At 36.3% G+C, this 21,642-nt stretch overlaps 1 protein-coding gene across 1 annotated transcript; it reads left to right on the top strand.

The window, feature by feature from the left end:
• Nucleotides 1–442: 442 nt before the first annotated feature.
• LOC5574522 (39S ribosomal protein L38, mitochondrial) lies at nt 443–19,739 on the top strand. The gene is made up of 5 exons (XM_001655123.2): nt 443–662; nt 731–886; nt 976–1,327; nt 1,385–1,683; nt 19,381–19,739. The coding sequence occupies exons 1-5, from the start codon at nt 521–523 to the stop codon at nt 19,665–19,667; spliced, it is 1,236 nt and encodes a 411-aa protein (XP_001655173.1). The 5' UTR covers nt 443–520; the 3' UTR covers nt 19,668–19,739.
• The last annotated feature ends 1,903 nt before the right edge of the window (nt 19,740–21,642 follow it).

The following is a 21,642-nucleotide window of genomic DNA, read 5'->3' as shown; positions in this document are numbered from 1 at the left end:
GCAGTACGCAGTTGAAAAGAAATGTCATTTCAAATGGAGCTCACTGTAGAAAATTTCTTGACCATTTCTTCCGCAGAAATTTTTACTTTTCTTGAACTCAAGAAAAGTAAAGAAATTCCTTGACTGAAAGGGTCAAGAAATTTCCTACAGAGAGCCCCCTTTGAAGTGACATGTCTTCTCAACTGCGTACTGCGATCAGAAAAAAAGTGATTTTCTTGACCATTTCTTGGGAGAAATTTTCCACGCATCGAGATAGGCGATTCCTTTTCTTGTCAGTAGCAAACCGGCCTTTAGAATTGAATCGTTGTCCAAATCGTTCTCCTTGTCAACGGACGTTGAATCGGCGCGTTACCCTATTTTGTAACAAATTTCGTTCTGAAAGACGCACGTGACTTTTTTTATGCTTCTGGTGATGAAAATCGCTATGAAATCGAAACAGCCGGAGAACTGTCAAACGTGTATGGAAAATCAAAACAGCAGGCATCGCATGCACGCCGTCCGGAAAAATCTCTGATAAATTATGGCCTCACGGATTATCCAATCGTTATCCGGTGAAAACCTGCTCCGGAAATCGTCCACAATCCAGTGCTTCGTGCGACATGGCCATCGGTTGCGGGGAAAACCACCGGGAGTAGCCCGAACTCTGGACCAACGCCTCGCCGGTAAGTAATGGGGTCTGTTTACTGTTTCGTAATCATTCTCAACTTCGGTTGTTATTCATTATTTTTAGAGGAGCGCGCTGTAGATCCGGAACTGGCCCAGAAGATTAACATCGGCTTCCCACATCTGAAACCGGCACGATCCGCGCAGTTGAAAGAACGACTGGCACACCTGAAGGCGCAACGGTCCAATCCGGAGCTGGAGAAAGCCTCCCGTGCCAAGACTCGTGAGTATTCTGATTAACCGGCGTATGATCCGGCGATTTGAATTTGAAGTCAATCAAATTTATCTGTCTTAAATACCCAATGATTTCAGTGACGGTTGATCCGGAGCTGGTGAAACGGGACTGGCTCAAAACAAGCGGTCCATTCCACATCAAACGACTCGCCGAGCACTACGGCGTATTTGAGCACCTCTACGGATCGGCTTACTTCGTACCGAGGGTACCTTTGCAAATTACCTTCAACAATGGAGACGTGGCCAGTCCAGTGTACTACGGGAACGTGCTAAAACCGAGCGAGGCTTCAGTCGAGCCAACGGTTCAGTTCGATGCCAGTTTTAACTACAAGGGTGAAGCGAAGGTCGAGGACACGTGGTGGACGTTGGTGTTGACCAATCCGGATGGGCATTTCAGCGAAGAAGACAAAGAGTACTGCCATTGGTTTGTGTAAGTTATCTAGGAAAGTACACTTTAAGATTCCTCTCATCAATACATCAATTTCAGAGCAAACATTCCCAACGGCCAGGTGGAGAGAGGAGAGAAGATCATTCCCTACCTGCAACCGATTCCACCCAAAGGAACCGGATTCCATAGGCACGTGTTCGTGCTGTACAAGCAAGAGAAGAAACTCGACCTTAGCGAGTACAAAATCGACGGGGATAAAACTACCGATTTGGCGGCGAGGACGTTCAAAACGTTGGATTTCTACCGGAAGTACCAGGATGAGATGACGCCCGCAGGGTTGGCATTCTTCCAGTCGGATTGGGACAAGAGCTTGATCAACTTCTATCGCGATGTGCTGAGTAAGTAGCTTAAATCATAGCCCCGTAATTTCTAATGTAATGAACGCAAAGAAATTTTCATAACAGCGAATGAACAAAAGTTAAAATAATATAGAAGAAAATTCGGCAAGTCCTTTCGAAATATCAAATCAAATCTTGTAATGACCAGATTAATATTTTTTTTTTCATCTTTATTAACGTGTTTTTTAACATTATGCTAGTTCAACACGAGCACCAGATTAATAATTCATAAAATTTTCTTAATCATTTGTTGTACTCTCAAAGTTTTTGAAAAATTCAAAAAATAATTGCGAATCTTTACGGTTACTACTGAGTTCTGTTATGAGAACTTTTGCAGAAAATATGATTATAAGATACATAATTTAGAACATTCAGATTCCCTTCTTAAAACCTATAAGAGTTTTCCATGCAATTCTTCTGACGAATCTTCAACAATTTTATCCAAAAGATTTTACTCAGATTTTTTTTTTCTGGCTTCCGACTATTTTTTCTTTTATTTTAGATTCTTCAAGTATTTTACCAGCAATTAATTTAAGAATTCTTTGCGGATTTCTGCGGGAATCTTCTGGGGTTCTAGAGCAATCTAAGAGGATTTTTTCCAAGTATTCTTGAAGGAATCCTCACAAGAGTTCCTCTAGGGATGACTTCACGAATTAATTAATGGTAGTTAAGGGTATTGCTTCAAAGATTTCTCAAAGGCCAACTCAGGACTGCTTTCAAACTTCACTCCGGGATAAACTCAAAAGATTTCTATAGGATCTTTACTTGGAGAATATTTGAATTACTCGAAAAGACTCGTTTAACCTTCCTTAGTCCCTAACAAAAGGTTACAAATTGTGACTTAGGGTCGTTTTCGACCCTAAAATTCAAATAGCTCGCAAAAATCAGTGTGTTGACCGAATTTAGTTTTGTTGGGCTTGAATGAAGGGCACACATGTCTAGTTTCTGAAACCCTCTCGGAGATCCGGATTTGGGCACTGTGGCCACTGGGAACATGCTACATATGAAAAAAGTCCCTTTAGAGACCCTTACTGTGACGACCTGAAGTTTCGTAACTAAACAAGTAATCTGAACCGTCCTCATATTGTTGAACAGGTATTCACGTGGACTGTGAGAAGAGATTCTCAAACCACTTAGTTATTCATACCCGGTTCCGGAAACCCGGAACATCCGAAAAGTAAGTTTCCTTCCCAGTTCTGTATATATAATTCACATCGGCACTTTTCGGTTGATGGATATTTTGGCATAACTTTTTTTCTGTAATAAGGAACCAATTACCGGCGCACATTCCCTGAAATTCGGTCCAGTATGGTCCATGCGGAACCGGTTCCTGGAGTCCCGGGAGGTGGCCAATCTGGACAATTTGATGAAATTACTCAGACTTGAACCCCAAAACCAAATGAATCGTGTCTAATTGCCAAAAGAATGAATGGATGGTTATTCTGGTCCTTTTGGAGCACCGGAATGGCCACCGGGAAACCCGTAATATGGGACCACAAAGTTTTAGCACCAAAAGTAGGCATGCGACGGCTCAATCTTCATGATTTTTCATCCCTGTGACTCTTCTAGTTCAATTTTAGATGAATGACAACGTAGGTTCTTCTGGCCAACCCAACTAACCCAGGAATGACCACCGGAGATACCCGTATTGTGAGACATTTCAGTTTTTGTACCAAAACTAGGCATGCGACGGCTCATCCTGCATGATTTTGAATACTTGTGACTCTTCTAGTACCTGAAACCTGAGGACCTGAGTGGTCATTTACCGTAAAATGGGGTGTTAAGGGATGAAAACAAATTTCGACTCGATTTTCAAGCAACATGCAGTACGTCAATAATTGAACAAAGGCCAGCCCTACCATTCTATCGTCGTGTATATCAAAAGCCAAATACAATTATGAGGATCCTATGACAGATTTTTGAGATAATCATGAAAATGTGTGATTTTTGACGGATATGCAAAATGGGGTGTTAAGGAATTTGAGTGTCGTAAATAAAACCAGATTTTGCCAACAACAAAACATAATCTTTTTGGTCAATACCTTTGATGCTTTCATTCAATTTCATAAGTTATGTTCAACCTTAATCAGATAATACATTAATATTATCGGGCTTGGAACGCCTATAAACGCAAACCGTTTTATTTTAACTGCTAAATCTTTCATAGTTATTAATCCCATTTGGAAACTATCAATACATCGTAAAATTGTCTTCAAATGATTGTTATACTTAAATGCAACAGGATCATAACCTATATATTTGCAATTTACGAATCCTATAAGCTATGCAGAGCAACTGTAATAATAATCTATAATATAGAGATGATTTTTACATGCTTTTAGTTTCAATAAGGGAAATGGCCAATCTGCCCTGTAAATAAAACACTAAGTACACCAAACAAAGTATTTGCATGCAACACCCAGTGGCATGGTCGAAAAAAGACTGAAGGAGAAAAATGTTCCAGTATGGAGCGGAAATATAACGCTCACTCTATAAAACAATGCGTTTAGTGCCTGACGAGGCCGCGAAGTTTCTCAAAAAAAAGCTTAGAAATGACTATATACAGAGAGTTGCGCGAGGAGGCTTCTTTGAATGATTGTTCTCCTTCGTCTTCGAAAATAGCCCCTATTTCTTTTGCTCTCTGCTCAATAGGTAGACGGTTTGACAGTTCGATAGATAGATTTGGTTTCACTCTTCGCGCAACTTCACTTTTAGACTTCATTTATGAACTCTGAGAAATGACAAAATATTATTATTGTTTACCACCTCATAGGATTATCACTAAAAGGATCAATGGCTCCAAAACCATTTCCAAATAAAAGAATCATTCAAACTATCCAAATATTTTACCAGTGTGATCGAAGCAGTTTTGGAAATAGTATCAAGAAAATCCCAATACAGGTCGGACTCGATTATCCGGAGACTCGATTATCCGGGGACTCGATTATCCGGGACTCGATTATCCGGAATTTTTTACTCGATTATCCGGAATTTGTCTTTTGATGTTCTTGTTTTTCAATTTTTATGCATAAATCTGAGATAATTTGGTATTGCAATATACAATTTGCAGTTTAGGACGTATTTAAGAAAAGGGGGGTTTGAAAAAATGGATTTCTGTGTATGCTGGTCAAATTTTGTTTTTTTTCTCGTAAAGACCCATACAGTTCCTAAAAAAAATTTCCGGCTACGACACCGCATCAGATAAATAAAATAACGAAAAAAGATAATATTTAAGTTCGTTTGTCAAAGATATAAATTTTTTTCTTAGTGATTCGATTATCCGGAGGATTCGATTATCCGGAGTGAAAAAAAAATCGATACTCCGGATAATCGAGTCCGACCTGTACGTTGTTATCAAGATTTTCCTATTAAATTACCAATTTTTAAGATTAGAAATTTTGGTGGAATCTATGACATTTGGTCGAAAGACATTTGGTCGAATGACGTTTGGTCGAAAATGTTTATTTGCAACAGAAAGCATATTATATTTGGTCGAACCAACATTTCGTGGAAAGGATAGTGGTCAAATCTAAATAGTATGAAAACAAAGTTTTACGTTTAGTCTGACTATCGTCAAGAGTAGCATTTTGTCTCTAATACAAGAGTGAGTGAATAATTGACAGATACTCAGTCATTTTACCAACAATGTATGCACGACTACTAAAGTTTTGTTATTCAATTTTATGGACACTCTCCCGGCATATTGATCAACTACTCGCGTTTTTGACGTTTCATGATGCTTTTTTTTTTAGAAGATAATGATCAATTTTCCAAATGATCTTTCAATAAACCATTTGAAAATGAGCTTTCAACCAAATTTCCGTTCAACTACCAATATAAATGTTCCAAAGAAATTCGACCAAATGTCCATTCGACCAAATGTCCTTTCGACTAAATGTACTTTCGACCAAATGTCATTCAATCAAATGTCATTCGACCAAATGTCATTCGACCAAATATCATTCGACCAAATGTCCTAAAGCCATTTTGGTGACATTTACTAACAAACAAAATAGACCCCTTAACTTTTACAATGCAGTTTTACTTCACGGAACAAGCCAAAAGTATATTGGAATATATTACGGCTTAAATTGATTAAGTTTTGTAACTTGGAAAAAATGGAAATGATGAATTCTTAACACCCCACTTATTTTCTAAAAGAGACTTTTTCCATAACAAATGTTAAAAATCGAAATCTAGATAAAATTTTCAACAGTTTTTGTCTGCGTTGTGATCACAATTTAATTTACTTATGTTCTAAGTTACTCACATATTTTTCTTAATATTGTTTCATAATTTTGTAGTTCAATGTATTTTGCCTATAAAATTCGAACAAAAATGTTTTGAATCGTTTTCAATATCTAGACTCCACAATACTTTATTTTAATAGACATCACCTATGGACCTATGCACGAGTTCACTAATTTGAAGTTTGAGCGGTGCTGAATTCATTGGTTTCCATAGTAACATAAATATCACGACACCTCTAAAACGTCAAATAGTGAACTCGTGCATCGGTCCATAGGCGTGAGTTTCACTGGCTTCGCTGACTGCGATTGGCTTTGTTTAGCTACTGTAGAATAAATTTTTCCCAACCCTGATGGCTCTCTTTACCTGCACACTAAGATTTTATTACCGAAGTCGGTAAAGATTTACTGGGTTTTTGAACAGCAGAGTTAAGCCGGTAAGTACCGAAAAATCCGCAAACCACAAAATGTTGAGCTGTCAAAAAAGTACCGATGAGGTCAGTAACAATTACCTAGTCCAATATTGTACTGACTTTTTCGGTAAAGTTCTTTCTGTTTATTTTTGTTTGCTGATTTTTCCATTTTTTACAACGGCCCAATCTGTTCAGGCTATCCCCAATCTAATCATAATGTCGGAAGTTCACCTATTCATGTAGCACGATATAGACTCTAACAAGTTGGGTTACTGCAAAAAGATCTAAAAGTCATGACGAATATCAAATATCTTTCCACCAGAATCGAAACAGCCTCTAGGATGTTTGGAATGAAGGGTTTATGATCCTGGAACAACATGTTGGTGTTTCGTTCAGTATGGACATACCACGGAAAGATAGCAAATCTTTGCAAAAACAGATGTGCTATCTAAGTTTCAAAGCGGCATATTTCTAGTTATTTAGCAATTGCTAAAATAAAGCGCCAGGTGACGAATTCAACATTTCTTGGTTTTATTGAGCAGTAATTGTGCTTCAAGTTATATTCAGTCAGTTTAATTATCACACCATAGCATCTTATGAGCGGATTCATGGAGATAATATGATTTGAAAAAATGAAATTGTGGCAACCGGAGTGAAATTAATATGGCGGAACCATAATTGATAGATTGCCATCGACAAATGCTGTTTTGTCATCATAAATACACAAATAAGGGCACACTGTTATGCTTCGGCATTTGTGGATGTTAAATTGCCTTAAAAAATGCTGATTGAAGATGATTCAGCTTTTTTTTCGCTTCTTATGGCAACTAAGCAGCATTCAACCAAGTTTTCAGTTTGGGTATGTTATTATGAAGAATATTCGCAAAAACAATTAATACGAACTTTAGTTTGTCGTTTTTCCATCAGGAATAAGTGTTTGCAATGCATTCGCAATGCATCTGAAGAGCCCAAATACTGATTTCAGAGGTATAAATAAGGTAAATTATCAAGATTTAAGTGCAAGTAAATCAGTTTAAAAGCAGCTTTTATGACAACAAGGTGTATAATATCAATCTTTTATCATAGCCGTCACAAATAAGTGTAATTCAGCCACTACTAGCAGTTTAAATGAGGTATTATATGCTGCAATAAAACTGATTTTGTAGCCACAAAATTGTAACTTTGGTTTTGAAAACAACTAAGAGCTGACTTACAAAATATCATATGTCGCCTCTAGCTATCATAGCATTCACGTAACTGTCACAAAACAATAATAAATCCACACGAATGCCAAATTGCTGTGGAATTGTTTCATCAACTTCAATATACCCAGAAGCCTGAAGTTGGCTTGCAAACTCCTGAGTATTGTTAACTGAACGGCTTTCAAAAGGTTTCGGCATGGATTGGAATTCTTATGCTGATATAATTTTTCTCATTTCATTGCCAGGTTTGTGAATTTTTGGCAAGCCTTTAATTCTTGGTAGAACTGGATTAGAAACTTTGAGACGGCTAGTGTTATCTCCAAGAAACGCCTTACATTCTTTTAATGTTTTTTTCTTACATGTCTCACTATTGTGGGAAGTGGATCGACACTAAAATGCCTTTAGAGACCATCAGTGGTTATTTTTTCCTTCATTCGATTATCATAATCATCTTTATCCACAATAGCCACTGCATTGCCCTTGTCCGCTTTTACATAGTATACTGATTTCTCTTGATGCGCTCTCAAAACTTTTTCCACTGCTCTATTCTGACCTTCAATTTTGAATTTGTTTTCTTTTAATAACTCTTCAGTTTCATTTCCAGCTGATTCTTGCAACTGTATTGGTATTGTATGTGTGATGGCGGTTTCAACATCGATTATTGTCCGTTCAATATCTGGTTTTGTGGCAACCGCATATGCCAATCCCTAATTGAGAAGTGTCAATTGTTCTTCTGAGAACTGCTGCGTCGAACGATTGACCACAAAACCTTCAATGGAAGTATGATTTAAATTTCATGTAAACATCGATGAAAACCGTGTTTTATACAACTTTGGCCTGTAGTTGTATTGTAGCTAAAGATTGTGACGTGCTGAAACATTTCTGAAAAAGGCATCCGATATAGCAACCAAATATCTACTAGAATTTGATCCTTGAGACACGCAAAAATGTAATTTTTGTTACGCTGTGTAATAGTTCAACTATTGAACCAACAAGTAGATATTTTAAGTACTTTAATGAGCCCTTAACATCATTCCAATTACAAGTTTACAATATTGAACTGATCTGGTTTATGTTGAATACGATGGTGCGCTGCACAGAGCCTACTTTCTAAGTCAATGTTATATGCTAGGCATATAATTTTGCACTATTGGAAGTTTATATAATTTTTATCGTAGAACGAAATCATCAATTATAAGTTACATATATGCCATACATATAGGGTTCTCTTTGGGCAAGCATGTTATAATTATATGAGATGAAAACGATTCCTATCAGCAGATTCCTATAGGGACTTCTACGATTTTACTATGGAAACCAATGAGCAAAATTAGTTTGTCGTAAGTGGAATCCTTATTCTTTCTTTTTATGGTTTATGTCAAGGAGCTTACATCCCAAGTAACAATTTCAGTGCTTTTTGATCTTAGATGTTATTTATGGAGGTTTTATTAGAGATGCATTCATTCCTAACAGATTTGATAAAGCATTGGAAAGTGCTAAAGGTTCTTTTCAGTAAAAATCACTTTAGAATTCTCTGGATTCCAATAGATGCTCCCATTAAAACCGATTTGCTGGCCAAGTTTGTAGATAATAAATTGTATTTGAAGGAGCTGTGTAGTGTCTATAAGGTAACGCGGGGAAAGTGGGTAAATGTGGTAAGTGAAAACAATTGATATATTCTACTGAATATGTGAATTAACGTTTTTAACTCATGCGTAAACCTTAGAGATTTCTGAGATTTTTCAGCCATTATTGCATAATAGAGTGAAAAATTGTTAACCTGTCAACTGTTACTCCGTAACAAGTTGGCGGTGTACAATCTTATTTTAATATTTTCAGTGGAAAAAAGTTGCGGAAAATAATTTCCTGTACCACTTCTTAGTTGTCCTCTGTGACAGTTTCAAACTGCAATAAAAAAAGTTTTAGAATTAATTCGACGTAGACCTAAAAATAACTAAATTTAAACACCGTCAATTCTCTTATCAGGTGGGGCAAGTGGAAAGTTTATCATTAGAGATTGAATTTGTGCTTTCTCTTTAAGTAGCCATAAGTAAACATGGTTCGCTATTATCATAGTAAAACATAACGTGCTGATAATTCAAGAAACACTATACTCAAGCGTTAAAAGCTATTAGAAATCATGGAAATTCTCTAAAAGATGTTGCCAAACATTACAATATCAATATGTCTACTTCGGGCAGCCAATTAAAAGGAAGACGTTGACTGAAAAGTTGCAATATTAGAGAACACACGGAAATCTCGTGGAATGTCTATGTAAAGCTAGTTCAAAACATAAAAATGGGTTATAGGTCTATCCACATAAAAAAGACCCTAAATACGTTATTGAAGGATTCCGTTTGATTTCTCCCGAAGAGTTATCCGACGTCATATCCGACTTTTTCAAAAACAAATAACAAGCGGTGGAAATTCTACAGAGCAGAAATGCAATTGCTGTCCTATAATGTAAGAACTAACATTGGAAATGTTGCAGTTATAATGTTGTCGAATCATTTCAACTAACATAACTAAACAGAAGAAAATTGAAGTGAAAAGAATAATATTTTCTTTGTTTACATGTTACTTATGTTATTGTTCATTGGGAATCCTTAACCAGTGTTAAAGCTAATAGAAATCGTGAATATAACTGTTTGTTTTTGAATGTATTGTTCAAAACGGTAAACTTTTCACTTGCCCCACTTTTGGGGCAAGTGAAAAGTAAGGAGACATTTTTCAAAAACTTTTTCTGTATGTTTTTCTTTAATTTTTCATAAAAATCAATTTCAGCATGCTGCTTATATATGGTGGGAGTCAAGCTAAAAAATATACACAACCTCATTTGTTTCATTTTAAAGTCTCTAGAATTGGAAGAATCTCAACTATGCGAATTCCATTACCCACTTGCCCCACGGTACCTTACATAGTACTCATGTTGAGGGTACATGAGGAACCTTCACATTGTTCATTCGTATAAGGTTTGTAATGGAACTTGATTGCAGTCGCCAACCAATAAGTACGATTCTGTTATAAATAAGGTTTCTCGTAGGTCGGAACAGGGTCGTAGCGTGGCTTCATGGCATCTTTGACGAACAGCTATTTAAGCGCCCCTTGTCCAAAGCTCTTTTTCTGCAGGTTTACTTGAAATAAAGGCATTCTTTTTAAAACTCCAGGGCGTTCCCTGTAAGAATTGTTCATCGAAATTTACAAAAAATGTCACAATAAAGCTCAAGTAATACTTAAACATTTGTTTACATTGGTAACTCTTGTGCAAAAAACAGACAAATCTTTCAGCTCTCTTTCAAAGGTGAATTGTCCGAAAGTTCTTGATTTTTTTTTTTGAATTGTACAGCAAATTACTGTTTATATGATGAATCATTGAAAAAATCGCCGAAGCAGCGCAATGAATATATAAGAAGAGTTTGAAGTTTAAGAAATTAATTCATGTCATAAAGTTGACAAGGATGGTAGCGAGTCACTTTTAAGTGACTTGGTCACTTTTTTGAAGCCAGTGCCTTAAAGTATCTTTTTTGAAACCATTTTAACTAAAGTCACTTTTTTCGTCAAAAAGTCACTGTTTTAACTATTTTTTGCTAAATTTTCGAGAAAGAATTATGAATCGGCGATTTACAATTTAGGCTAAGTTTTATGTTAGGTCATCACCAGAACAACTTCATATCAGTATCAACTTATTGATTCATGGTTTTCATGTGAAAAAAGTGGATTTTCCATAGAGTTCCACGTAATTTGAAATAGTATAATAGTAAGTTATTATTAGTATGGTGTAAAGCTAAAGGTTTAAATGTTTAGTATTATTTTTGAATATCTCGTGCATTTTCATTTAATAGGAATTTATATTTCTGGGGTGGATAATTATATGTTTATCTTCGAACACTGCGTTTTAAAATATGCATCCTAATTATTCTCTTTGTCTTCTAAGTTCGTTTTATTAACCAAACAATCCTAGTATAAAGCACATAAGCTCTTTAAAAATTTACAAAATCTATAACAGGTATTTAACACTAAAACGCAAAGCAAAGAATAATGATTTAATGTTCTATTTGAAAATAAAATCATAATTTTTATTACTACATACTAAATCTTCAAAAATATCCTGATAGACCTTGACTAAAGTATACTTTCTTTTTTTCTTATGCATGTTTATAAGCATCTATTTAGGAATGTATATTATCACTTGCTTCTAGGAATGAATTTCGAAGCGACCTCTTTTAAAGTTTTTTGAGAATGCTTCAAAAACATATATTCATGAATTAATACATAAGAATGGTAATACAAAAATGCTTCAGAAAATTTATCGTTTTTATTGAATAGCTCATGAAATCATGCATGATGCTTTCTTCAAAGAAATGTTAGGAGTCGGATCCTCTTCTTGGCACTTTTGATTCACTTCGGTAAGAGGTTCGTTGAAAGCCACTGAGTTTATATTCGACAAGAATATGCGCGGTATTAAAGTATTTTTTATTACATAGTTTATGAAAATCCGACCGACTACAACCCCCAATGCCAAGTGTGATTCAAAGTGTCAAGTATTTTTTATTGAAACATCAGAAGCTTAGTGCCAATAACTACTTTAACACCATAACTCAGAAGAACAGCCTATTGAGCCTATCGTGTTTATGCTTGATGTCCATTCGGACAAACGTACATTCCAGTATACTTACTGGTTCAGTATTTCAAGCATATTCGAGCTTCTGTTCATTTTTAATTTGAAATATTGATTAATAACCAAATATTACATTTTCCGTAATCTTGATCTTGTCACACAAAATATTGACCTTGTTTGGTAGAAGCGTTAACCCTTTCTTTCCCACACAATTTAGCAGTCAAAATGGTGTTTCTGAAAAAGTGCTTAAACAGAAGTTGTTGCAAATAAGCTAAATCACTATAAACATTTTGATTGAAAATCAATAGTTAGATGATTGTTTTTCAATAGTTGGAAATGAAAACATTTTGGAATCTACTCAGTTTACAATGAATTCAATTTTAGCGGTTTTTCAGGTGTAATTTTTTTGCGAGTTTGAATGGAAATGTGGAATGACAAACACTCTGATTTCACAAATATATCAAATTCTTATTAAAATTTACATTACCATGGACCCACAGTTATGGATCAAATAGTGTGGAGTCCAACCTATAAAATTCAATAAAACAACGAGGAAAACTTAAAATTGTAATTTAAAAGCACGAATTGAATCGTTTCAAATTGGAACTTCTGTTAGTAAACTGTTTTGAGTGGAAGATTTACATAGGATTGCATAAAAATTAAAAATTGAATCGGTTTCTGAAAACCATATTATGGATCAATTTTCATATTATGGATCAAATTGTGACATACAGTGCTGTTCTGAATAATAGCAGCGCATGTCGATTTTCATACAAAATGCTCAACTTTGACATGCTGTAGTTTTGTTCCCTTTCAAGCAATCGAGCTGAAATTTTCTTCACAGAACTACAAATATGATCAATTTTGTAACTACAAAATTTCAGTTTTTTCTGAGTCCCTGCCGAAAAGTGAGACACTAGGTGAAATTTTTCGAAAAAATAGCAGTTTTTCATTTTGAAATTTTTCTTCTACAAATATTTTAAACATTTTCGGTTTAGGTGTAGGTTTGATAAGTAGGAGGAGATTGTTCCAATGGTAAGTGATACACAATTTAAAACTATAATGTCAAGCCGAAATTCAAATTTTTAAAACTGCTATTTTTTCGAACAATTTCACCTAGTATCTCACTTTACGGCAGGGGCTTAGAAAATTTTGAAATTTTGTGTTTACAAAATTGGGCATATTTGTAGTTCTGTGGAGAAAATTTCAACTCGATTGCTTGAAAGGGAAAAAAACTACAGCATGTCAAAGTTGAGCATTTTGTATGAAAATCGACATGCGCTGCTATTATTCAGAACAGCACTGTATTAGGGATCAGTACGCAAAATCAAGAGATTTTCAACTCAATGCATCTGTATTGCATGATTTGGTGAAAGTTAACAATGTGACACATATTACTGCAAAAAATAGCAGTGTTAGAGCTGGAAACAAGGGTAAAATGTCATTTTTTGTGACACTGCATTGTAGTAACTGAGACATGTACTGTTTTCGCTTCGCACCGAGTTGTCCACCCATTTTTGTCTGATAAAAAACGAAATTTACAAACCTTGATGTTTTATTAGTTTTATCCTTAGTGTAGTAGTGTCGAATCCAATGCTTAAAAAGGCAGAAATCTACATTCTTTGGAAGTGATCCATAACCGTGGTAAACAATCATTTCCTGATCCATATTATGGATCACTAGTTAGAAGTGCTAATATTCGGTATTCAGAATCAACAATCAAGAAAAATGTTTTCCAAAAATGAATTAGTATGAATTCGAATCGAAGCGAACGAGCATGTTTTATGCTATAACATTTGAATTTTACCACCTGTGGTAGCTTATGAATACTGACGGCACTTCTTACAGTAAACGGACATATAATGATAGCTTTGTGGTACCAACTAAACATTTGTCAAATACACAGTTATTTAGCGGTTGAATGTTGTGCTTAACATTACAAATGGTAGAAGACAAATAATATAACATGGGAAAAATATGTTTTACGTCAACGTTTATATTTTGAGTGAGTTATCCGATGTTGAAAGCCAAAGTGATCCGTCACTGTGGGTGATCCGTAACTGTGTGGGCATGGTACAAATTAAAATACTTTGGTTATATAATGTAGCATCTGGCGTATTAAAAACCAACTACCTACCTTAAATGTTAACTTTTCGGTTTGGAAAAATGTAGGTAATATCTTGAAATTTTGGAAGTTTAATAAAAAAAATCCAAATTTGGTACTCAACTACACCTACTAAAAACAGTTTTGATTGTAAATCAATAGGTTTTTATTGTTTATCAATATTTACATTATTGGATTAACAAGTAGCATGTATGAGCGTTCGAATAAGTTTAAAATCTTATTCCAATACGTACGATACAATATCGAACTGAATATGTTATGTTAAATTCATCGAAAAGCGATGGTGCTCTCTACATACATTTCATGAGGGATGATTTCTTCATGAAATTCATTCATGTCAAGATGTACAAAGGTGCTTCTGATAAAACCTCCAAGCTTTATTTTTAGATTCTTGCTTGCTGGAATACTTTTTGGGATTATCCCAAAGTTTACCCTAGCAACTTCTTGAGGAAGTCTTCAATCAATTCTTGCGCAGGAATTTCCAGGGGTTCGATTACTCTAGAATGCTTTTAGAGTAAAGCTTCATGTTTTTTAACACAACCGTAATTCTTACTTATTTGATACTTGATGGGCTATAATTCGCTACGATGAATCTGCGCCGAATGGATGATTCATCTCCACTGAGCTCGGTCCTGGGCCAATCGCTTTCAGTCGCCCTGAATGTTAAGTGCCCTTAAGGTGATTATAGAACGAAGCCACACCTCAAATTTTCAAGAGCACAAGACTTGAGAACAGCGCTCCGCGTTGAAAATCTATCCCATAGCTCGCCATCAGCAAGCAAGCAATTTGATTGGCTTTCAACGCGAACTGTTGTCAGATACTCTCGAAACAAAAAGCCATCGTGTGCGCGGTCTACCACGAAGTCGGCGGCCTCGTCCGGGTTCTTTGTTGAATACATAGATGACCCGATTTTGTCAGCCGCTTTTCAAAACTTCTTTCGGCTCCTTTTTTAAATGTAAGCAATTTATCAATGTTATATCTTCCCTATGGGACCTTCCTTAGCCGAGTGGTTAGAGTCCGCGGCTACAAAGCAAAACCATGCTGAAGGTGTCTGGGTTCAATTCCCGTTCGGTTTAGGATCTTTTCGTAATGGAAATTTCCTCGACTTCCCTGGGCATAAAAGTATCATCATACCTGCCACACGATATACGAATGCGAAAATGGCAACTACCACTTGATGACCCTATAGCTCAGAATGTTGCAAGTTTCGAATTCAAATCACAACAACTCACGCAGATCTTTTTTATAATCTTAATAACATGAATTTTATTACTAATAATGAAAAACATTAACTCATAGACAACAATCAAGGGTCAAGTTAAGAATATATGTTATGATCGGTGATACCATCTTCAACAATAATTTCCTGGTAGTGTGACAACCATCTTCTTCGCGTTATTTTTCCTCTCCATGTCTGCTCATTAGTTTAGTGTAGTGAGAACAGTTTGTTTGCCTCTTCTGCAAACCATTTTTAGTGATTTTCAATCAATTCTGATCAGCCGCAATATAATGTGTAAGCTTTACCGAAAGCACTTTGAAAATAATTGAAATTTGTCGAGTTTGAAACGTAAAATTAAGTATTCAGATATAGAGGTCAAGTTCAAATTTAACACAGCACGGTATTAAGCATTTAGTATGGCGTGCATTCAGGTTCAAAATAATATTCCCGATTATATTGTATAGAGCTCCTACAGCTTATCTGATTCCCAAGTGTTCCACATAATCATTCAAGAGCATTTTAGAACAGCAAGAATCAAAAGAACATAAAGCGTGTACAGCGTCTTATTCTATTTCTTATTCTTGGCACTACGCCCCAACACAAATTCTCAACATAGTGTTCTAAGAGCACTTCCTCAGTTATCAATCAAAAGCTTGCTTTGCCAAAGTAGCCATTTTCCATTCTTATTTGGTCGGCGTTAAGTCAGAGGGGACTAAGTACAAAACTTGGGAAAATTGGATTATTCTCTCATTAGATGCGAAATTACATTACCTCCTATTCACTTTGACCAGATTTGATGAATACTGTCAACTGCGAGAGATATGTAACAAATTTACTTTGGATGATCATTAATAATCGATAAAAGTGTGCAGTGTGCTTTTTACCATAATAACGAAGGAATATGAGGAAATGAAAAACATTTCAAGAGATTTGTCAGATTGTTCGACATCAGATGATTCTGCTACTTATACATCAATAGAAATTTATGAATATTTTTGAATTCGATGCATTTGATTTTGATTTTTGACCATTTACCATATTTGGATGGGTGGTCAGAAATTGCAACAATTTCTGTGCAGACAGAGCGGACCAAGTGTTGAAAAGCAATGAACTGATTGATTGTTGCATTTTTTAGTCAATTTCAGAGTCCAATAGATGATGTATGTATGGAATGTGCTAGAACCCGCTCATTGGACCAGTATATTTTGGTCGGTACTCAAGATTTTCACTTGGTCCACTCTGACTGAACACATATTTGAAAATGTGTGGTCTTCAATGCCCTGATTCTGCAAAACCTTAATGTTCAAGCTATCGTTATGCCACTGATTTCGGTATTAACGAATGGATTATTAAAGAAATTACGTTACTGGTGTCTAAGGGTCATTATAATCTGCTTATCTTAGAGATATGCACCCAGTTTGACCATGAAAGCATTAAATGATTACTATTTTCCTAGAAATTGTGAACCAAAATTTGAACGACTTCAAAAAGAGTTAGACGTCAAACCCATTTTCCTCAAAATATGAAAAATGTCACTTGGTCCACTCTGACTTAACCCCCACCTTTTGTGCATGATAATCGAGCACGATATTGTTCATAGTCAAGGAAGTGAAGAATACTATCGTCTAGGAAACGAAATCAGACACCTTCAACATGACTTAGCTCTATGGTCACGAAAGTTACCACAAAGCTAATTAAGGTCCTGTACAGCATTGCCATGTTGATCACCAAGTTTTGGCCTAGAATTTGACCTCAGGGGATTCACAACTATGGGACGACTGCAACGCAATCTCATTTGAAAGGTACATATTCAATCTTTGAAGCCCTTCACAAGTTAAAAATTAATTAGAATATATGCCTATCGTCCACTATGTCTAACTTCATGCACCCGTAGCAAGATATCCACCGGTAGCACTGGTACATACCTGGCTCTTTCTTACTGGGTCTTTCTGACAAGCAAGGCATTGATTGTACGACTGTTTGTGTAAACTTATTTCTGGAATGAGATTCTTTTTCCCTTGCGGGTTTCGCGTAAGTGTTTACGGGTCCGCCATTCGTTTTTTGGCCCTTCAGGCAAGAATATGATTGGATGTTTTGAACAAATTGTTTTACTAAACTGTTTCTGACACGAAACGTTTGTTTTAGTTGCCTTGATTAATGTTTGGTCTCTTTTTTGGAATGAGATCTTCAAAGCTTCTATTTTTAGAAGCTCAGTTAGGGACCGTCCATAAATGACGTAGCATTTTTTCACCGATTTTTTACACCCCCCTCCCCCCTCGTAGCATTTCGTCACAAATGCTGATACTCCCCCTCGGAAAATACGTAGCATATCAAGCACCCCCCTCTATAGTTTTTTTTATTTGTTTTTCTTAGCGACTGGGTTGAAGCAAAAAATCGGAATTCAAAAGTTCAATACCAAGTTTTATATTAATTACTGACTGAAATGTAAGTATAATCTAACGAATAACAGTTTGATATACAGTAGCGCTCAAAAGTAATTTGGAAAACAATTTTGAATAAACATATTTCCTGTTTAAGTAACAAAATTTTGGTTTCCAGTTCCATATAGGCTAAATTGTATTGTTTTTGCTGTTGTTGCCATAAATAAAAACAAGTTTACAATAAAAAAGTGAAAACATAAAAATAAAATTGTTTGATTGGATTGATTAAGCTAACAGTGACGAGTTAGAATACAATATATTTTATAATTTTTTGAACAGAAATTTCGTTATATTGGAGGATTGTTTTTTTTTTAATTATTCGTTGTTAGGAAATAGATTTCAATTAAAATGATCAACAAAATATATTAATTTGAAATGGATCTTTATTATCCAAATTAAAATCCAGCAATCAGTGGCCAGATATGGAAAAGTTCTGCGATTATTATACAAATTATTCATCTCTATTAATACTTCAGCTGGACTTGATTGTCGTTCCCCAAACTGAAAAAAAATTACACAACCTCTAATGGAACATCCATCTTATTAACGAGTTATTAAGAAAATTGAATGGCAGGGCAATTTCTGTAACACTCGAATCTGTTGTATTCATTAATATTAAGGCTATTTCATCAAGGGGATTGATATATCAAAACAAATAGATGAATTGATTGGGTGGAAATGAATGCATAATTCACGGAATAATCTTGTTATATCTTGTTTTAATATATTATTTGCCGAAAAGAGCATATTTCATTCTCTTAAAGAAATAAAGCCCCAACAGAAAATATGAAAAAAGAACTAAACCAGTTGACTTTATGTCTTGTTAACAAATGGGAAACAATGCTTTCCAAGTCGTTAAAGTATTGATGTTTAATTAATTTATTGAACTTTTATTTTACTTATTTAAAAAATCATTAAATTAGACACGAATATAATATAATATTCACATAATTATTTAAAGCCTAATAGAATCTGTTTGATTGTATTTACTAAGAAAATCTAAAATTTCATAGATTTTTTCAATTTTGTCATATGAATCTTTTGAAGCTCAATCATCATTTTATAACCCAAGTCTATAAGTCAACAAAAATAAGTTCAATAAAAATAATTGTATGCAATTTTTTTCAGCGCCTCTTTTCACCGACATGATTCAAAATGCTACGTCCACTAGCTAGGACCCCTCCCTCCCCCTCGTCACACATCGTCACAAATTCGCGAAGTCCCCCCTCCCCCCTAAAAAGCTACGTCATTTATGGACGACCCCTTATGGGATAATAATTTCGCAATTTTTATCTTTGATTTGTGCATTTGTCGCCATGAGGTGTCATAAATTTCACCATACTGTTACATCTATTGTTTTGTAACATTTTTCCCTTGAATTATACATTTAACACTGCTCCTAAACATTTTTTCTGCTTGTCCACATTTTCAGAAATGAAGCACCCCGTCTACGAGTACGACTTCCCGGCACCCTACATCCGCGACCAAGAGTGGTTCCCGCTGCGAAAGCCCTTCAATCTCTACATGGACAAGTACCGCGACCCGCTGCAAATCAACAAAGAATACCTCTCGCGAAAACTAGCCAAGACGCATCCCTTCGACGGTCCAGAGGCGCCTCTGCGCTTCCCCAACGCCCATCCGGTGCGGGACGTACCTTCCTGGCTGCGATCGGAAATCAAGAAAGATCGACGCGGCTGGGGCAGGATCAACGATATATGAACTAGTCGGTAAGTTGTTTCTCGATGTTTGTCGGTAGGAAAGAAATAAGAAAAAATACTGTAAAATTTCACATTTGCCATCTTTTATTGTTCGATTATGTGATCCATGTCACCTCCATGCGCTGACAAACAAAACCATCATTTCGGGCATTATGCAACCGAATCATAAAAGACAGTATGGCAAACGCAAACTACTTTCACTACCCTCGGGGAAGCCAACCGGCGTGGAACGCAACGAACGACGAACCCCATTCGTCAATCAATTGTTTTGTGTTTCATTTTAAATTAGTTCCTTTCTTTCGTCGTCGTCACACAGTAGTAGGCGCAGCGTATATCCAAAAATGCGATCGCACATTTTGCGTCCAAGCAGTCCGGTCGTTCGATTTGAAATTCATCACTCAATTCCTCTCGCCTACTGCGAGCAATGATCGCCATATCAATGCTAACGAGGATTGCGCATGCGCCTACTAAATACCTGTAAGTACCCGCCTACTGCTGCAGAGCCGGGGGTAAAGAAATGCCCGTCTTCTTACTCGTGCGCATACGCAACTGCTGGGGAAGTAGAAAGAATGGATTAGCATAAAAATGCTAACTAAGCGGATGAAACGTGCGCGGGACGAGGTTGTAGCATCAACAATCGCACGCGGCCCCTCGTTTTTGGTCTGGGCGAAAGGTGTAGTGGAATCACTTCCTGAGCTGTAGGTATCTACTTCGTGTGGAGTTTGTTGTAGGCGCGATCGAATCACTCAGATAGAGCTCCCCTCTGCCTCATCCCCGACTCGGCTCTGTTTATGGGGCTTATGCGTGCGACTATGGAAATTAGTGTGTACATTAGCATAATTAATTTGAGTTAATTTTTCTTCGCGCCGACGCAGTTGCCACGTTCCGCCCCTTTCGCCGAGTGGATGCGCACATATTAGGTATAGGCAGAAACGATCCGCGCACAAACAGAAAGTCGATTTGGCTGGGGCGGTAGTCAGACGTACATTGTAGATGTGCTCACTTACATAGGCTTCAATGTTCATCTTTCATTGAAGTTTGATCTGGCGCCAGCAGAATTGAGTGTAGGTATAGGAGATATGCGAATTCTGCTGCTGCGTTTGCACGTGCTGCAATTGCTACAGTGCAAAAAGTGTTGGTACGAGGTAAATACAAGCAACTATGATAGAGGCAACATTGCGGTTTCTCGAATGAATAGATCGTTCTGTATTTTTCCATTGACTAAATGAGGAATTTCATCATTTAATTCCTCTAAGAATTTCTTTGGCAGTGCCATAAATACCTCTGTAATTTCGTCAGAAAGTTCTATAGAAAGGTATCCCAATCGTCTTTGGAAAACAACTTTAGATATCACTCAAATGGTTAATTATTTTACAAATTTGTCTCGAACTACCCTGTCCTTTGGTTCAGAAAGGGGTATGGGCGCGTTCTGCCAACTTGGTAGAGGCAGATTTCTTGTGTGAACAAGTTACAACATGGACGTTCTAAAGTGCCAGAATGAAGTGTTGTGCTTGTGGGGAGCACTTGAAGATGGGATGGAAGGTCATTACGCGTTCGTGCTTTACTCCTGCTTATCTTAAAAGTTATATACAATACCCGACCCTAAGTTTAACTATCTAAATTAACAGTTGCAAATACAAATCGTCGTCGCGTTAATTTTATCATAATGATCTTTTATCTACATCCGTCGAACCATTCTGAATGGCCGTTGTGAGAATATCACCAAGAACTTCTCACATGCATTAAAGCTGAATTGTCCTACATTGAAACATTGAGGTATTCGCTCTTTTGGATTAATTTTTTGTTGTTCGTCATCAGTATTGTTGAGATGTCCTGAATGCCGCACATGGCGTACAGTGATCATTGCCATGGAGTTTCTCGTAAGCTGCATGGGGATCGTTATCATGGGAATCCAAAGAGCGAATTTTGTATGATTTCATTGTAGGCCAATACAGCAATAAAGCATGTAACAATCG

The sequence above is a fragment of the Aedes aegypti genome, chromosome 1, assembly GCF_002204515.2.
Source record: "Aedes aegypti strain LVP_AGWG chromosome 1, AaegL5.0 Primary Assembly, whole genome shotgun sequence".
NCBI lineage: Eukaryota > Metazoa > Arthropoda > Insecta > Diptera > Culicidae > Aedes > Aedes aegypti.
This window is presented reverse-complemented; position numbering and strand designations above follow the sequence as displayed.